General features: G+C 39.1%; 2 protein-coding genes across 6 annotated transcripts; both read right to left on the reverse strand.

The window, feature by feature from the left end:
* Positions 1–9555, reverse strand: lztr1 (leucine-zipper-like transcription regulator 1). 4 transcript variants are annotated; one of them, XM_034692498.1, is made up of 19 exons: positions 8898–9555; positions 8747–8809; positions 7372–7428; positions 7196–7275; positions 6988–7096; positions 6458–6541; positions 6273–6330; positions 6017–6156; positions 5630–5906; positions 5435–5545; positions 5193–5285; positions 4970–5065; positions 3802–3988; positions 3419–3588; positions 2943–3226; positions 2290–2439; positions 1517–1622; positions 1316–1396; positions 1–898 (listed from the first exon to the last, which is right to left on the reverse strand). In XM_034692498.1, exons 1-19 carry the CDS (start codon positions 9047–9049, stop codon positions 782–784), a joined length of 2415 nt encoding a protein of 804 aa, XP_034548389.1. In that variant the 5' UTR covers positions 9050–9555; the 3' UTR covers positions 1–781. The 4 variants fall into 4 exon arrangements, with proteins under 4 accessions (XP_034548389.1, XP_034548391.1, XP_034548390.1 ...); XM_034692500.1 differs by having other exon boundaries at positions 3802–3991; positions 5705–5906; positions 8898–9554; XM_034692499.1 differs by having other exon boundaries at positions 3802–3991; positions 5435–5563; positions 5705–5906; positions 8898–9554.
* Positions 9556–12151: 2596 nt separating this feature from the next.
* gal3st1a (galactose-3-O-sulfotransferase 1a) lies at positions 12152–18691 on the reverse strand. 2 transcript variants are annotated; one of them, XM_034691813.1, is made up of 3 exons: positions 18434–18691; positions 15239–15389; positions 12152–15112 (listed from the first exon to the last, which is right to left on the reverse strand). In XM_034691813.1, exons 2-3 carry the CDS (start codon positions 15364–15366, stop codon positions 13963–13965), a joined length of 1278 nt encoding a protein of 425 aa, XP_034547704.1. In that variant the 5' UTR covers positions 15367–15389; positions 18434–18691; the 3' UTR covers positions 12152–13962. The 2 variants fall into 2 exon arrangements, with proteins under 2 accessions (XP_034547704.1, XP_034547705.1); XM_034691814.1 differs by lacking the exon at positions 18434–18691 and having other exon boundaries at positions 15239–15456.
* Between the last annotated feature and the right edge of the window lie 504 nt (positions 18692–19195).

Genomic DNA, 19195 nt, shown 5'->3' on the forward strand with positions numbered 1-19195 from the left:
TAGTTTTGTAGAAGATTTATTAAGGCTTTAAATACATAAAGGGTAAATATTTGATAACAGCATACTGATGTCACTAAGTAGACATTGCTCTACATGAGGATACATGTAGCCTGTCTGTTAGAAACGATGTTTAGCATGACAAAGATGTGCGTTGTTTTTACTAACAGTAAACAAAACAAACAGCTGTTAGGACATACATTTATTTTACTTTCAAATAATGATTTTTATTCCTTGCAACATCCAATTCAGATTAATGTCATTTGTCAGACCTTAGCATAATACAAGAGATGAACACAGATCTTGACAAAACTCATTCGACAGTTTACTGTGATTACATATCTGAGCAGGTAAATACATACAACAGCTGAGGGCAACACTTGAACTCATTTCTGTAGTGTCATGAGTATGAATTATCACAGTCCACTGAGTCCACATTTATAAAAACATGGAGTGGTAACACAGAGCTAATTAAGCATTGAAGACATTTTCCTCAATGGAATAAAATAAATAGATATAAACTACAAATAAAAGGGAGTTTTATAACAGTTGACAGTTTTGACTGAGCTAGAAACTGGTTTCTTCTCTGATTTCACGCCTCTTTGAAACAGAGTGAGAGAACAATTTGATATTGCATGTATAAAAAAAGCATCAATCAGGGTTTTGAAATATACAATACAGCAAAGCACTGTGTCTTTGAGGAGGGAAGGACTGAGAAGAAGGAGGTAAGTTGTATGGCTTTTTTGTGAGGAGAAAAAAAGAGGAGGCCAGCTTTGCCATGGTCCTAAATGTCCGAGCCCATCTCAGCACACTGTTTGTCTGATATGTGTGTAGCTAGAGACTCAATGATGTCCAACAGCAGCAGCTGGCTGAGAGACCGCAGGTTGGGGAGCTTGGATACCTTTGGGAAGGGAGGAGAGCAAAAAAAAAAGAAAAACAATGAGCCTTAAATTAAGAGGACAGTGAGTCAGAGTCAAATGAGGAATAAGCAGCAGTTTATCGCTCATGCATGAAAACTGAGGATAAACAAAAAGAAGCTGAACTAAAATACTGACAGAGGGTGAGAATTGATATCTTAGCTGTTCCTTTGAATAACAAACAATAATCAGAGCGGCACTTTGACCCTCATCTCTACATGATGAAGTGCTTGTACAGCCGGCCTGGTTGTAAACACTCCTCTTTACTAAGAAGATGGAGGATGATCCTCCTGGAGGCCAAAAGGTGTCAGTGTCCCGCAAAGAAGATGGTTCTATAAGGTTAGCTCAGCTGCAGTGAGTGGGCAGCAGAACCCCAGAGCTCCGGATACAAGCCCACCCACCTTGATAAACTGGTGGACAATAATGTGTAGGCAGTGCTTCTTCATGTCCAGAGCCTGAGTCTTATCAGCTGCCTCCAGGATCTGAAGAAGGGAAACATTGACAATAAGAAGTGAGTGTTGAGATGATTCACTGAAACTTCAAGTACAGGACAGCATAATCAAATTAGGTCACCGCTCCCCCCTGAGCAAAAATATAAATACCTGCAAGACATTCTCCACAGTGACATTCATCTCCAGATTCTGCTTACAGTAAGCTTGCAGCCTGTTGTTTGAAAAGCCGTAGTAGTATGGTGCAGCAAACAGATAGCTGTGTGTCATAGGTCAAGGAAGCGAAAAGTTTTCTCTGAGAAAGTCCTTTAAAAACTTGGAGATCTTCATCCTAATGAAAGGTAGGACTCATAAGTGTTTCACCAACAACATGTCAAGTTTTGACTTGCACAGGAGATATAAGACACAGCAGAGCATTTACTCATTTTATAGAAACAACAGGAAACTTGGCAAACTAAATGAAAGCTACATTTTGTTCTTTGCACAGTATCTTATATGCATAGTATCCACAAAAACGTGGTCCTGTTTTATTATGCAGGAGTATTTCTAAATTATCAGTTATTTCAAACATTTATTAGACCTCCAGCATCTATCAATGCAGAACTGCAGTTGGCAAGTAGTCACCGATATTAAAGTGCAGCTTATGGCGTATACTCAAATATAACTTGTCACTATTCACACATACAGTAGAAACTTTCTCATCCCACCACGAACCTTAGCACAGCTCATCTGCTACTTGTATTTACAGGCCCCATGCTTAAAAACGGAGGCTGCATCGCATGCTATTATCTGCCTTCATGGAAGGATCTGATTTCTTTTTATTTTCTTCCATGAATGGATCCATTTTAAGATGTTTTGGATGTTCTCTGCTTGTGAAAGACTATCTGTTAAATGAATAAAAAGCAGTCTGACTTTGAGAAGGATACAGAGAATCCTCTGGAGGCATGTTGACATCACCGTAGTAGATGTAACGCAGCATGGACTCAAAGGCCTGCTTACTTGGAACCATCTCACCGATGGAGATATTAACCTGACCATCCTCGGGCATGAAGGAGCGAAACATTGCCTCGAAGTAACTGGGGGGAAAAAAAGGAGATATCACAAAGAGCAACGCATATTCATTTGAAATAATCCATGGCGTCTTGAAGCACCTTTATTTTACTGCTTTCTTTAAATGTCAGCACCTTTTTTTTTTGACTGGACATGGAATGTTTTTTTTTTTATCGTCAGAGGTTGACTTGTAAATCGAGGAGAACATACTTCTGCTATACTCAAATATAAAAAAGATCAGAAAATTCACACTAAAAACAATATACCACTTATAAACCATTGATGACATAACTCACATAAGTAGGAGCTAATGACAAAGTTAAACATTTTGGAAAGTGCTTCAAGTTTTGTAATCAAAGCCAAAAGATGGCACAATTATGTGGAACCAGCCCATTCAATTTATATGAACGAAAATCCTAATTATAAAAGGAAATTTGAGCTTACTACAAAAACTTAAATATGTACTTAAGAGCTAAGTTAAAGGGGTTGATCTGGCTAAAGCACATGACTACACCTCTGTTGTCTGTACCTAGATCGTGCTGCCAATATGGCTTTGTGAGCAGGTCGTGGGTGTCCGTCTAACAGCAGGATAATGTCACAGAACTCTAGGCCGCCCCCCTCCAGGTAAGCCTTCATGTCCTGGACCAGTGAGGTCCCGATGTCCACAGGCTGGTCTGAGTACAGCCTGGGAGGAGGCTGCTGCTTCCGTCGCACAATCTCCACTATAAGTGGAGTGGAAAGGTGCTCAAACTCTTTGGTCATTATCACCTGGTTGAAGTGGGACTCCTTCACCACAAAGTTAAGGCAATGTTCCTGCAGAGAAAAGCAATTTGTTGCATGAATGTTGGAATAAACTGTTTTTACGCATCTACATTTTAAAAAGTAAGAAATCATTTGCATTGTATTTTTACAGACCTCAAAGTATAAATGTGTTCTGATAACTTCAACCACTGGGGGGCAGTAAAAGTTAGAAATTGGACCAGTTAGTCAGTCATCGAGATTTACCTTTAGCTGGTCCAGTTGCAGCTTGTTTGCATTTTCACAAACACTGAGGACGTTCTGCAGGTCCACAGATGCCTCGATGTACTGCACACACAGCTGCTCCAAGCGGGACAGCTTAAAACTAAGTGCCAGCTTGTAAACATCCATGATAAGAAGAACATCCTGCACATGACCTACAGAGACATCAATAAAAGAATGCATGATCAACATATTTAGTCCCTCAGTGGTGACAACTTAAACAAAAATAATCTTTGCCACTTCTGCTTTAATCTAATATATTAAAGAATCTTATCACCACAAAATGAGTCAAAGGAGGCCCATAGACTTCAATTTCCCTAAGGCTCTGACACCCAACTTGGTTTTAGAAGACTGAAACAGAAAAGTACCTCTGCGTGGATACTGGATATGGTCTGTGTAGAGGAACTGCATTAGGACTTCAAAAGGCTGGGCCTCTGCTTCCCTGATGGCTACCTCTAGCATCAGCTGAGTGCCTGATGGCCTATGGCCTGCTGGGATATCCCTCTGGCCTCCAGCCGCTCCATCATCACTTTCCTCACCGCTCTCTTGTTTCGTCTTCTGCACACAGAGACAGAGGATTGTGTAACACCAACATGTTACACTTTACTTTGCATTCCAACTGAGGCTCCTACACAGCAGTCACCTCGCACTGTTACACCGTGTTCCAAATTGTTATGCAAGTTGCATTTTTGTAAATATTTAAAAAACTATGTCAATAGTCGTTTTCAAATTTGTCAAGAAGTCAGATAGTGAATATATTTCTTCAACTGTGTGGTTAAAATTATAATTTTCAAAGTACGTTGGTTGTATTTTTTAATAAATGCAGAATCTGCAGAAATGAGCGTGACAAATTATTATGCAAGTTGGTGATAAGAGCATATAACTTAAAAAATTAAAAACTAGGCAACATTTTAAACGTTCTATTGATTGAAAATAATAATATTTACTACAACTGTATTCAAACTTCAACAAAAACAACAGTTTCTTTACATTTGTATACAAAATAGAACTGTTAATGTCTTTAAAACATTTCAAATCTAAAGTGTTTCTCAAATGTCAAATAAAACCTCCTTTTCTTTCAGTGAGGGTCAGAGGTCACTGGTAAACTGATTTAGTATCTGATGACTTCTCTGCTGACTCTATGTGCTGCACCTTGTATGGCTTTCCAAAGATGCTCTTTTGAGCTGTATTTCTTGCCATTACTGTAAATTATCTTCTTTATTATTGACCACAAGTTCTCAGTAGGGTTGAGACCGGGGGAGCAGGCAGGCCAGTTCATGAGGTGAATCTGAAAACGACTATTAACATAGTTTTTAAAATATTCACAAAAAATGCAACTTGCATAATAATTTGGAATGCTATGTATATCCATCATATAGGTATTTGTACTGTATGTATAGTATACAAACTGAGGATATTAGTAAATACAGGCAATAAGGGCAACATTCCCAGTGTTCACATATTCTAAGTGTCAATCTGAGTGTCAATACTGTGTGGCACTTTGCAGTAAATGGAGTGTCCTTGCACGCCTCTTACCTGCCGCTGCCTATCCCAAGCCTGCAGGATTTTCTTACGCAGCCACTGACATCTTGCAGTCACTATGGCGATATGCCCCATGACTTTCTCCTCCCTCTGTAAACAAAACAACATAGATTGAAAAGGGATCTAAGCTGATTGAAGTGTAAGTCACCTTGGAGTTTTTATCAACATCTTTAAAGGCTTAGCCTCCCAGTATCACATACGGAGCTTATGTACTCACTTCTCCCAGAATAAACTCCACATCACAGAACTGACGGTTCTCAAATAGTTTGCCATAGTCCTCATGGAGAGTACACTTTGGGTAGCATGAAAACTGCAAAAAGAAAATGATAATTTTAAGAGGCACATAATAACAAACAAAGCGTGACCGCTTAAGTACTATGAGTCTATAATCCTATTTATGCAGAGAAGGTTTAGAGCAGTGCCCAGATGATGCAAACAGCAGATTGATTGGACGTTTACCTGAAACCTGTACATCTCCCCACTGCGCACATTGTTGTCTACAGTCCCTCCAAAGATGTACATGGCATCCTGAATAACAGCAGCAGCATGGAAGAGTCTCCCACTTGGCATCTGACATAGGACGGTCATCTTTTAGAATCAAGGACGTTCAAATTCTTGTAAGAAATTATGTAAATCAGCCAGGCGATGACATACATTTGGGATCTGTGACGTTAAAGACCACTTGCATTGTCCACTGACACAGTTTTTGTGAATACGTGATGTTTCTACCTCGCTATCCATGCTGGGGTGGATCACCTCCCAGGTCTGAGAGTCCACATCGTAGCAATGCAGCTCGTTAGGCAGAGTGTTGTCTGCAGCACCTCCAACTACATACAGGTGGCGGTCAAATGCAACCATTGTGTGGCCGTAGCGTCTCTGAGGAGGTGGGGGTGAGCCCCGCAGGAGGTGTTCCGTTGGGATGCGTGTCCACCTGAGAAAATAGAGTTATGAATCATTAAATCAAATTTTACTGAACACGGGCAATTAAAAGATGACACAGGGGTGACCTGATTCCTAGACAAAAACAGAGAATGTTCTCACATGTGGCCCTTGAACTCAAACTGGAAGAGGTTGTTGGTGATCTTGGCTCCACTCTGACCAGAAAACACGAACATCTTGTCCCTGCATACAGCTACAGGAAAGTTACAGCAAGATGGAGGAATCTCGCCACTCTGGTCGATCTGTTTGAAACAAAGGCAGAGATGGAGATGTAAACTCTTAGAGTACGGTGTAAGTGTGATTTCAGTACTACATGTTATTATAATTATTGTACATGGAAATAAGTTATTATACTTGCCTCCTCCCAACACGCATGTTCTCTGTCCTGCAGACTGATGGTCCACATGTCATTCAGCCTACGCATGGAGTACAGATCTGTCAGTAATTATTTGCAGGTAGATAGATAGATAGATAGATAGATAGATAGATAGATAGATAGATAGATAGATAGATAGATAGATAGATAGATAGATAGATAGATACCTGGCATTGCCATCATAACCAGCAAATATCCACAGTTTATCACTGTAGACTGTGGCCCCATGTGCAGACCTGGCCACTGGCAAGCTGAAACAGAGAGAATGACAGCAGGGCAACATTTTATTATATTACTGCCTTTTTATATATATATATATATATATATATATATATATATATATATATTCTAAACAGAAATTCCACAAACTTTGGAAAAAGATACAAATTGGTCTAAATTTATTTTTTTTAAGGCATGTGTCCCAAGGCATTAAAAACAACTTTTTTTTATCTATTGCAAAAGTCTACCCAGGATTTTGCTATGAAGAATCCTCAGCATAAGCAATATTACTTAACTTCCTGTAAGCAGTGAAACTTTCCTAAATCAGTGCTTGTGGGAATAATTCATTTTTTATCAATTCAAAAACATGATGCAAAATAAAAACCATTAAATTCAAATTTTCAATTATTTCAATCATTGGCTTTACACAGGAGGTATGAAAATCCATTGATTCAAGCATCTTAAATACACACATTACCTCCCTTCCACTTTCCATTCAGTCCACTGTCCCGTTGCAAACTTGTACTCAAACAGATCATTTTTATTTTTCAGGTTAGAGTTTGAGTAGATGTCTCCAGTGTAGCCACCTATGGAAAAGTCAAGACAAACATTGCAGACTCAATCTGGCCAAAGTACGTGGCACGAATGACATTTGATTATGAAAATTAAATGTTTAAAACACTTACCAAAAACAAACATGCTGCTGCCGTACACAACAGCTGAATGATGATATCTGGGAGCAGGTGGAGTTCCGGTGGTGAAGGCCCTGGAGTGAATATGACACTCAAAGTCAATCATACTGTTCGATCAATATTTCTCTCCTTTCTGTTTCATCATTTATGGTGCACTGCTGCAGTCTTACCGACACCACGAGCAGTCCTTCACATCAAATCGTAGCAGGTCGTTCAACATGTTCTTCCTAAAAGGAAACTTCAAAATTAACTGAATGTGATGTAATGGTTTAAAATGAATACAGGAAATTGACCCAATCAATACTACTCCTTAAACTACCAAGATGGACCAGTGCAAGTTTTGTGTTTATATCAAACAATGTCCCTACATTTCATGCTGTCCTGAGAAATTTGATGTATAAATTTATGTGTCGCTTAGCTCAGTGGTGTCCAAACTTTTTTCAAAGAGGGCCACATTTGATGTTGTCAGAACACCACAGGGCCAGTGACTCCTACTGAGACTTAGGAATCATAAAAGTTATATATGAAATCTCTATTTAATAACAATTATTTTACTTTTTTTTCCTTAATAAATCAGTAACTAGGTAGTCCTCAGTTCTCCACAAGCCATGTAAACATTAGAAAACTATCTTCTTCTGGAGGAAAATATTTTTTAATAGGGTCGGGCAATGTGGGAAAAATATTGTTTCTTTATTTTCCCGTGGCAGGATCATGATCTGGATTTCATCACACTTCTTTTTCATGATGTTTTTTTAGACTTTTCTGACCAGCAGACAACAGTTTTAGAACAAAATAATTACTTTCCTGCATTCCTAACATTTTTTATGCACCAAATGTTTGCCTTTTCTGCACAATTTCAGAATTTTGATCTCGTCTTGTGTTCTCTTTTGTGTGTTCTGAACTTTCAGTGTTCATCAAGAACATTTTCACATCATGATAAAAACATTCATTTGAAAACCTGTCAACTTTAAGAGTTCTTGTGTTTCTTCTTTATTGTCATCCTGCAGAATTCCCATTGCTTTGGCTTATATACAAGTAGTCCATATGAAGCTTTTTGAGACGTTTCTGGATTGACTTTAGTTTTGTTTGTGCGCTTGAAAGAAACTGAAAATGTACAGATGATTCAGAAGGTGATTAGTTTCTGTGCTATAAGTAACACGTTTTAAAGATGGAAGCTTGGGTCCATAAATAAATGGACCTTTGGCTGCGATTGCCCCCCCTGGCTGTACTTTGGACATGCCTGGCTTAGCTGATTCAGAAAATGAACTTTTAAGGGAGCTCACTCAGCCATTAAGTGACACAAGGTATTTTTCTTGCTTATGGAAACATTGGAACAAATGCCTTTTTATGCTTTAATCAAAATGAATGTGTAAACTGTTGTCATATGATATTTTTGTGTATTGCTGGACATGTATTTTACTTATTCTTAGTCTTTTATATTACTCTTATGCTGATATGGACCTGTGGGTCTGAAATTAAATCTATCTATCTATCTATCTATCTATCTATCTATCTATCTATCTATCTATCTATCTATCTACTCACCCATTGTCTCCACCAAACACGTAAATGGCATCCCTGTACGCCACAACAGTATGCTTGCTGCGCCTAAACACATCAAATGAAGTTCAGTATGAATAAAAGGCAGTGATTGTACTCAGATAAATCTGCATGTTGTATAATTTATTCATGTTACCTTGCACCAACAAACTCGTCACACGGAGGGAGTCTTCTCCATCGATGAACTGTCTCAAAGGGGCCAAAGTTAAGCGTCAGATATTCCACGCTGTCGGAGCAACTGTGGTCGAAATCAACACTAGGGGCTACTTTGGTTGATTTACAGGACATTGTTGCAAACTCATCCAGCTGAATCACTCATGAGGACCACTCTCAATCTGAAGCAACATCCACACTTCACGCCATCGTACATGCAAGTCCTCTGACGCAGGAGCTGTTTCTGATCCCCTGCTAATTCAAGTGTCTTTTCCTGGTATCTGAATAAAACTAAAATCCTCTTTGATTCCTTTAGAGGATTATGTTCTTCCGATAACAGTTAGCTAAAAACACTAGCTTCATAGCTCGCACTGACCAGCTAGCTATTTAGCTTCGGACCACGAAACAAACAACAGTACAAATAAACAGAAGTTATAGTTAACGAGTAGTAAGGTTACACCACAGTGTATGCTTCATCCGGTAAACACCACTACAACCATTATAATAAAAACTGTTTGGCAGCAAGCTATTAGCCTCAAACTAAACTAGCAAAACAAGAAAACAAGAGCGCTGTCATTAGAAACATCAGGCCAACCACGCCCCCGACTCAGAGGACCAGAACTACTTCCTGATTCTTCTTCTTCTTTGTGGTTAATTGCGGATCGCAAACAGCTTTTAGGTGCATACCGCCACCTACTGTATAGGAGTGTGTATCACCATATAAACTCCTCATTAAATTCTTCCTATCAGTCTTGTGTCCGATAGGAAAATACAGAGCGCCCTCCTGACTGCTCTTATACCTTCTACCTCTCCCTCTGTATCTAGCAGTCCTGTGAGACTCCACTCGTGTCCTGCTGCTCTAACCCAGGGGTCCCCAAACTTTTCAGCACGCGACCCCCAAAAAATAGGTGCCAAAGACCCGCGACCCCCATTGTCCCTCAAAGTGATTTAATGTGGCTTCATTTAGCTGGTCTGCAGAAAATTAGCCTACCTACATGAGCATGTGGCTGTGTTTCCTGTGCTGTTATGAATTAACCTACTGCTACTGATGCTTTTGATAATCAGCTGTTCAATAACGCTGAACTTAGGAGTCATCTGGCAACAAAGAAAGTCAGAAAACTCACAGCATTTTTTTTTTTTTCGAGGTTTTATTTCAAGCTTAGCTACTATTTTTGTCGATATTTTTTTACTACAATGGGTAAAATGTACTATTTTTAGATAACTTAAAAAATATATCATTCTGGAAGACATCTCACGACCCCCCATTTGTGTGTCGTGACCCCCCAGGGGATCCCGGCCCACACTTTGGGCACCCCTGCTTCAACCCTCTCCTAGAACTGCTCTCGCTCAGCTGCACACCTGCTACAGTTCAAAATCACATGCTCAACATTCTCACTCACTTCACACCTCTCACACCAATCATTACACATTTTTCCTAATGTATACAAAAATATGCTAAATATGCTAAATAAATATGCAATAATCCTTCCTTATAATACAATATGTCCCTACTCTTAATTTCATCCTCCACTAAGGCTGGCCTCTGCATCTATTCTCTACTCTACAATAGGCCTATACAAAATCTTCCGTTTTTTGCAGATCGTTCTGCCACACATTTCATCTCCCCTTTCCACATGTCCCCAAATAATGTCTTCAAACAATCAAGCTGTGACCAAATGTCCTAACACTGTGTCCATTGATAAAGGAAAGAAAAGCCCTACTGTGTAACGGCCATGATCTAAGAATACTTTGTCAGGCAATACTTCTGGATCAAAATGTAACATAACCGATGTTGGACATCTCTCTCTGTGCTTACTCAAAACATGGCATAAGGAAAGATCATAGGAGATGATACTAGTGATTAAATATTATTCAAACAAAATGTGTCTCTACCAGGATTTGTTTTTTATATAGGCTACTAATCAAAATCAAAATGTTAGGTCCATTGCTATATAGCTGTATATGAACTAGCTTGAAGTATTTTATATAAACACAAATGTAGTTAATTACATTCATTCAAAAAGTGGGAACGATGTATTTAATCCAAGCTCATGTCAGCGAAATGACTGAAAAACTGGAACTATATTTTCCTAAAATGTCTTCCTTCAGTTTAACTGTCACCTCTCTATTTTTTTGGACACAAGCCTGAAAACCACTGACTGGACTGTATACAGCACATTCACAGCTGGCATTTTGACACAGTGTAATGGCCAGAAACACACAGATGTAACTAAATACATTAAAAATAATCCTTGACAACACTGGAACAGGAGGTTTATTGTGGTAAATGGACTTGTACTTATACAGTGCTTTTCTAGTCTTTCTGACCACTCAAAGCACTTTTGCACTACTTGGCACATTCATCCATTCACTCACTGATGGCAGAGGTTGCTATATAGTTAGGGACCATCAGTATTAGCTAATCTCATCCATTCACATTCACACACTGCTGAACAACACGGGGAGCAATTTGGGGTTCAGTGTCTTGCTCAAGGACACTTCGACATGTTACTGCTGGAGGTGGGATCGAACCGCCAACCTTCCCATTGATGGGCGACCGACTCTTTCCACTGAGCCACAGCCACCCCCCATATTATGATACGTTTGTCAAATTTTCCAAGATGCTGAGATGTTATGTTGTCTTACCTCTTGTTACACAAATACTTAATTGAATGAAACACACAGTCACACATAGAGAGGAAGCTTTTGATTTTATGAATCAGACAAAACATTTAAGAACATAAAATATTCCACATAATTGTAACAGGGTTGAAAATACAATATTATTATTGTTTTTTTTATTATTACACAAATTGTACCTCTGTGTGTTGTAGAGCCTCTTTGTGATTTTTAAGTATCTTTTATGTGCAGCCTCTTCTTCCGGTCAGTTTCTTCTTCCTTGGTTTCTTGACCTTTATATGTGATTTGCCCCCTTCTCTCTCCCCTTTTGTATGTTATCCCTGGGGGAGAGGCAGGTGTTCGTGGCTTACCTTTTCTTTTTCCATCTATTAAACAAGTATGATTACTGTGTTTTATATATATTATGTGTATGTAATGTTTATACTTGATACAACCCCTTTTGTATGTTATCCCTAGGGGAGAGGAGCGGAGGAGGGCTGTATACAACATAAAAGCTAAGGTTCTTTTCTATCTGTTAAACAGAATAAATGCAGAGAAAGCGAGATCCTGGTGTCGGTCATCTGTCGGTTAACAAAAAAAACACAACGCAGACTCCCACCAGTTACATAATCTTTGCTTTATTTTGAGGTGCATGAGATAATCACATGCCAGGAAAAATGGGGGAGGTGTGATAAGGACAAAACCACTATGTTACAGACCGAAAAAACACTTAAATACATCAAGAAATACAGAATCAAAAAGTATTAAATGCAAAGAAATACAGAGTAAATAAATATACAGTAGTTGGACGAAAGAAATAACTAAGTTTGCTTTATCAGGAAAACCCCTGATGTAACATTAAATATACTGGTAACTATCTGTGTTTCTGCAGGCTAAGACTACAGATCTGTGCAAACAGACATTGCGTTGTTTAACACTATAGTTCATTGTCTCAGTGTTTTTTTTTTACTTCAACTGTCTGACTTTTTAAGGCTCGCTATCTTACCACTTCATCAATGTGCTGCCAAAAACACCTGGCACAAGCGAATGATATTAGGATTAACATTGTGGTTTTAAGGGTAAGAGGGGAAATGGCTACAGCTGCATAATGTCCAAGAGTAGTGAAAGTGTTACATCATATAACATTTAATGAACAGTATGCCATTTATTGTATAAAAGGAGAAAAAGAAAAAGAAAATAGATTAATGAGAAATGATTCTTTCAAAATTGATTGCATAGTGCTGAACTTAAATTTGTATCCACTGACTTCTTTGCATAGAAGTCATCAGATATATTTTATGACAGACTCCTTGACGTGTCACTGCAGATACTGAGAGCTACGGTACATTTGATTACGATGTAGTAGTTTTGGACCATTGAATAAACAGTCATTATTGCTATTAGTTGTACTTACAACTCCTCTGCCATGACAAGTGAAAATGTCTGTCATTGGAAAAGTAGGTATTCTAAACTTTTTTCTAAATTATTGCGGATTTTGTACTCCAGAAAACATTGAGATGGGATCTAGAAATATTCAATACCTTCAAATCTGTGTTTAAATTTTTCAACTTTCAAAGAAAAACATCACAGAGTTTCCATTCTTTCATGTCTTCAAACAACTTTAAAATTTTGGCAAAGGTGGCAACACGTTTGTCTTTATTCCCTAGAATTAGTCTTAAACTCCATTATTCACTTAAGAAAGTATTTCAGAGTAAGAATTTAAAATTAATATTTTGAAAATAGTTTTATAAAAACAATGCTGGGCCTTGTCTGTATGGTTGCCTCAAGTGGACATGCATTCACCAATTATATTAACTCAATTTTTCTGTGATAATGAGCCTTTTAAAGTTCTTTTTCTTGAGATCTCAACTTCTTTATTGCCTTAATCTAGTATTAAAAACAAGTTAATTTAGCTTGTGTTCTTGTTATCTCAGGATGACAAAGCTGGTCTTCCAATGGTAAAGGAGCAGTTTTACTCGTTATCAAGAGACAATAAGGGTTGAACTAAACAAAATGCTATAGTGATAAGCTAGACCACAGATACTATACTGCTGGTGCCTGCACTATAAACTTGAGTTTGTTCTCTGCTATTGCAACTCTAGAGATACGACTTATGATCCTTGATCTTTAAGGTTATATCAAGAGAAAACAACTGAAATTGACTCATGATCACAGTAAAACAGAGTAAATAGCATGTATGGTGGTATGTCAGCTTAGGTCTTCCATGCAACTGCCTGTTGTAAACATGTCCAGTATTTGTAGATTGTGAGGTCTGGGTTTTTTTTTTCTCAAGCACCCTTCAGAACGGTATAAGATTGAAATGTGACTTAAACCATAAACCTTTCACTTCATCAGCCACACAGTCAGATTCTTCTTCTTCAAATACAGTTTTTCAAAGTCTAATTGGCCCCTCATGCTCACAGGTCTAGTCACCAGTTAATGATGTCTCGTACGTGGCCCCACAGTTTGGTGATCCACAGGTTGACCCCGAGCTCTGTTAAATACTGAAGCTCTGGTGTTAACATCTTGCGGCACAGCTTCCGATGTGCCTTGTCCACATTCTTCTTCAGGTTGTATCCCATGATGGACTTCTCTCCAATGGGCTGCCACGGTTGCATGGCTGTCTCCTGGATGCTGCCAGCTTCCACAGCCTGACCCCCCTCAATGCAGACAGATGCCATCTCTGTGTTCCTTCTCCTGAGCTCTGCAACATCCTCAGCCATCCTTTGGCGTCCATATGCATCTACTTTCTCCCAAAATGTCTGGTTGAAATGCTGGTAGAGCTTCCAGTCGATGGCGTTCCACTGCAGAGCCCTGGCCCTCAGCTCAGGGGTGAGTTTGGACACAGTTGAGCCTTTACGGGCGTTGAGCTTGAAGAAGAGCAGGTCATCCATCTCCCAGCAGAGGGCATCCTTAAGCAGGATCAGAGATTCCTCAAAGTGTTCCACCAACATGACCAGCTGAAAACGCCCAGTGATTAACTTGATTCCCTTTTCTACATGTGGGTCATCCAGCTCCAAAGTGTTGTCCTGTCCAAAATCGAAGAACAGCAGATTCTTGAGGTAGAAAGAGTTGAAGCCCTCTTTATCGAAGTAATGATTTGGGTCTCTTAAAAACTCAGTCAGTTTGTCATCACCTGGTATCTTCCAGGTAAATGGCACCAGCCGGCCAAAGTAGTGAAAGGACGACTCAAAGAGCTCAGCAGGGTCTCTGAGGATGGTGATGTAGGAAGTGTCCAGAGGTAGCAGCTTGGCCACTTCACTTGCATTAAATCGCATGTGATTACAAATAACATTGAAGCACATTCCAGGTCTGTAGTCTTTAACCTGAGAGCGCTGGAACACAGACGGATAGAAGAAGTCATTTCTGCTGTTGGGGAAGGCAAATTTCAGTCGGTGCTTCTCTCCAAAGCGGAAAAGAATGTTGAGGAAGGTGCTGCTGGCTGTTTTGTGGGTCTTCATGAACATGATGTCCACTTTGGGTGTGCATCTCTGACCAGAGGTTTGTTGGGACATGTTGGTGGTTGATTTGGGGTGGAGCTGGGATGGACGGTGGGCACAGGAATAAGGCACTGGAACACTATAAAGACAAAAACAAAGAAATAATGAAGAAAAGCTAAAAATGTGGCATTCCTTTTTTTTCATTTTTCAACTCTTAACAAAATAAATTCACTGTGCACATGTAAACTAGTGTGATGTGTCTTACTCAGGCAGGTTGAGGTGCATCTGCGGGGTGGAAAAGCAGTAAAGCAGGATCATGCAGCTGGTCAGGAGGGTACCCAGGACCAGGCCTTTGCACATGGACCTCCACTGCCTCCCTTTCTTACCAGCCATGGTCTTGCAGGATCAAGGATTACCTTCAAAACACATCATCACCAAGTGAGCATTTTCCACCCTAATTGTGCGTTTAAGCAAAAAACAAGAAGACAAAACATGCTCTAGGTGATTCTGTTTATACCACTTGATTGATGATACTTTGATAATTTTTCTACACTGTTACTTGATAAAATTGCAGTATAAAGTGATTCTATAGAAAATAATCTCTGTTCTGTTTCTGTTAGAATTAATACGCTGACATGAACACCTAAACACTATATTACTTTGTGTGTAGTGCTGCATGAGCCAAATTATTCTTGAAAAACAACTTACTGGCAGCTCTAAAATTCATGGCAGAGAACATTACATCTATCTTGTAGACCATAATTTAGGATGCTCATTTCTTTTGGCTGTCCACTTCATGAACCTCATAAACACAGGCTGTAGTTAAAATTGCATGGTGAGCTACACAATGACTCACTCGAGACTTCAAATGACCTCCTGTGTGTTTCTCAGATGCCCCAAGAAATAAATAATGCATCCCTGTGGAAAGTGATCTTGTGTTCCCCCCTGCAGACGAGCCACCTGCTGACTCAGCTACACAGGTAATAAAGTGACACTCACCACCTGGAATTTAAAGCAGTGTAACCCCAATATGGCAAAAGAGATAGAGACAGATATATAGGACAATGTTTTTCAGCTTTATTGTGTTTATTTTAGATCAATTAGTTTTAAATTGGTTATGTTTTTTCTTGTTTTGTAAAAAACGACCAAATAATCAATTTATTTTACTTTTTCTTACTTAGGACATGTTGTGTTTTTGAAGAGCTCCAAGTGGACAACAGGTGCTTTACATAAAAAAGAGCCAAACAAAAGTATGCACAAATGGGAGAAGTAGGCCTGATGTTAAAGCCCTGCTTTCAAAGGTATCTAAAAAATAAACCTCTTGTTCTGTTGTAAATAGCCAGTTGGCCAGTGTACTATAACACTGCTGGTGCTTGAGCTAGTTTTAAATACACAAGATAAATCAGTGGTCATGAGAACAAAAGACAACATGAGGAAATAAAATAGTCCTGATACAAAACAAAAATTTCCATTTATTTTTCAGCTTTTTCTCTGGTGTTTGCTGTCGTCAATATAATTTTTTTTTAACCCCTAAGGTCTTAAAGAAGTTGGTAGATTAAGAAAATAAATCAGAATATTTTACTGATAAAATGTTTATCCTTGGATCTGCTAACTGACAGTTGATTGTATTGTGATCAGTCAAAAGCAAGAGATGTTAACATCAGATTTAAGCTTTTACCATGCAATCGTATTTTAGCGTGTGTGTGTGTGTGTGTGTGTGTGTATGTAGTCTCCCATGCCATTGGTACCTCGAAGTAGCACTCAATGAAAGTTAAGTTTCTGAAGTGCTTAGTAACTTTCCACCTGGGTGCAGTGGTGGATAAAGTACATGACTTCATCACTTTAATCCAAGTGTAGATACTCCAGGTTAAATATTACTTCAGTACAAGTGAAAACTGGTCAGTCAAAATATTACTTGAGTTAAAAGTAGTTGCTTTTAAAATACTTCTGTATTCAAAGTCTTTTAAGAAAAAAAAGAAGTATTTTCACAGTGCAAAACATTATTTCAAATCTATACAAAGTATACCATTGAATAAAAACGGTAACTAAGTTATTATAGGCAACTCTGCAGTAGCCATCATTACGACCTCTACATGAACTGCCTAATCTGCATCTGCTCTACGTTTAACCATGGAGACGCGCATTGTACAGGTACGACTTTACCACTTCCTGAGAAACTTCCTGAAACAGTATCCTACATGAGAATAAAGCTGTTGGTTTTAGATATAAAGGCTCCTGTGAATGTTTCAGGCTGTCTACAAAGCAGGTTTACTTTGAACTACATGCCTTTGTATTATAGATTTGCATTTTTCCTAAGACAACATAATAGAAAACCTTTGCGGGGAGATCTGAAACACGATGGAGATAGATAACCATCACTGTAGGCCCAATGTGAGCTTTTATTCTGTTTTAATCTCTGGATTTGTCAAATATCAACCATATGACTTGTTGGGATAATGATTTTGATGAACATTATATCTGCGAGACTTTTATAGGCACAAAAAGGAGCCGGATAGAATAAATTACACCTGGTTGTTGCCCATATGGTACAGGGTTCAACTCTTTATTTTTTTGGGGGGGGGTCCATATTCAATTATGCTTTACCACTTTACTGCAATATCTTTAGTATCTTCCCCCTTGTTGTCCAGTGTGTCATTTATTATTGATATTTGGATTTAGTCCAGCTTCAGGTAATGGCATGAGAGAGGTATTTTAAGCATGTAGGCTTGAGTTACTCTATGTGTGCCTGACACATATGAACTGCAGTACAGTACATTCTAGTACATGACTCTTATCATTGCAGCATTGCTCAAACGTTCCTCTCCAAACACAGCTAAGAGGGCTGTTTTTGCTCTTTGTCCGAACCCATGAAGGGGCTATTATGGAGGCATGAGAGGGGGCTTTCTCTCTACTATCAGAAGCCGCTCTGTTGGGAGACATTTGAGGACGCAGCTAGTTCAGGTGGATCAGTTCAGCCTGCAAACACAAATGGACAAATAAAAGGGAGGGATTTTTTGGGCTGTTTTTATCATTTGTTGCTTATGTTTCCAGCAAAAAGTGCCAAACACCCTAAATGTGATATATATTAGAGTTTGTCCAACTTCATCCATTAATCTCTATTGTTGTCTCACATGTATAATTTGAAAAGAAAATGTTACAGTCAGATGTAAGCCAACTGTGGCTGCACATCACACCAAAGACAGGATGGCTCACAGCTCTGGTATGGTAGAAATAGAGTATGATATTAATGTATTAGGAAACTAACTCTCAAGAGTAAACACAAGTACATTTAGGATTATGTTCATCTGAATTAATTGTATTTCATGTAAATGAGGATTTTAAGCATGTTTTAAAGTGTAGTTTTCTGCTATGGTAGACAAATATTTCAGAGCAACAGTTCAAATGATGTCATTCAGGAGAAAGGTTGGTTCTATCTGCAGAACGAAGAATGTGTTCTTACCCTCATGCACAAATCCAAACTAGTGGGAGCAATTCTTGTCCAGCAGCATCTGTCTCTTTTGCATCCAGCTCTTGATGACTAAAACAAGTCGATCTCCCTCCTGCACCTTTAATGTCTGATCTTATCATGAACATTCTGTCATAGACCGTCTCACTCTCCCCTTGTCACATGTCCGGTGCCACTGAGCTCAGTCATCTGGTTGCTGCTGCTCTTCTCCTCTTTCCCTCTGCACGCACACCTGGTGCCTCGCGCTACCTGTCTACTCCCCTCTCTGTTCCAAAACTGATCGCGCTGTAGAAGCACTGCTGGGAGGCTTATCCAGCCACCTGTGACATCAGGAACTCTCTCAGGGGACGTGCATTTGTCATAGAGTGCTTAGAGGAGGGGAGAGGGACTGTATAGTCACTACTCTGTCTCCATACAGAGGGCTATTGAGTGTGGACACTGGAGTCAGAGCTGCAAGCTGACCGGAGGGGTGGAAAACAGCATAAAAAGAACAAATACAGAAAGCCTGAGCACAAAGGCTCGAATTGTACCACTTGATCAAGACTGCTGTGTCTGTATTGTTTGGAATGCTTAATACTTTAGGAGGAATGTGCACATAGGACATCTGCTATATTGAACATGGACTAGACAGTTATGTAAACACAATGAGCTACTTAGACAGCCCAGACTCAGAGCAATAAGACTGTATTATGTATACAAGTTTATTCTATAACTTTTTTTTTTTCAACTATTTTTTAGTGATTTTCTCATTGAAAG

This window comes from Notolabrus celidotus, chromosome 9, assembly GCF_009762535.1.
Source record: "Notolabrus celidotus isolate fNotCel1 chromosome 9, fNotCel1.pri, whole genome shotgun sequence".
Classification (NCBI taxonomy): domain Eukaryota; kingdom Metazoa; phylum Chordata; class Actinopteri; order Labriformes; family Labridae; genus Notolabrus; species Notolabrus celidotus.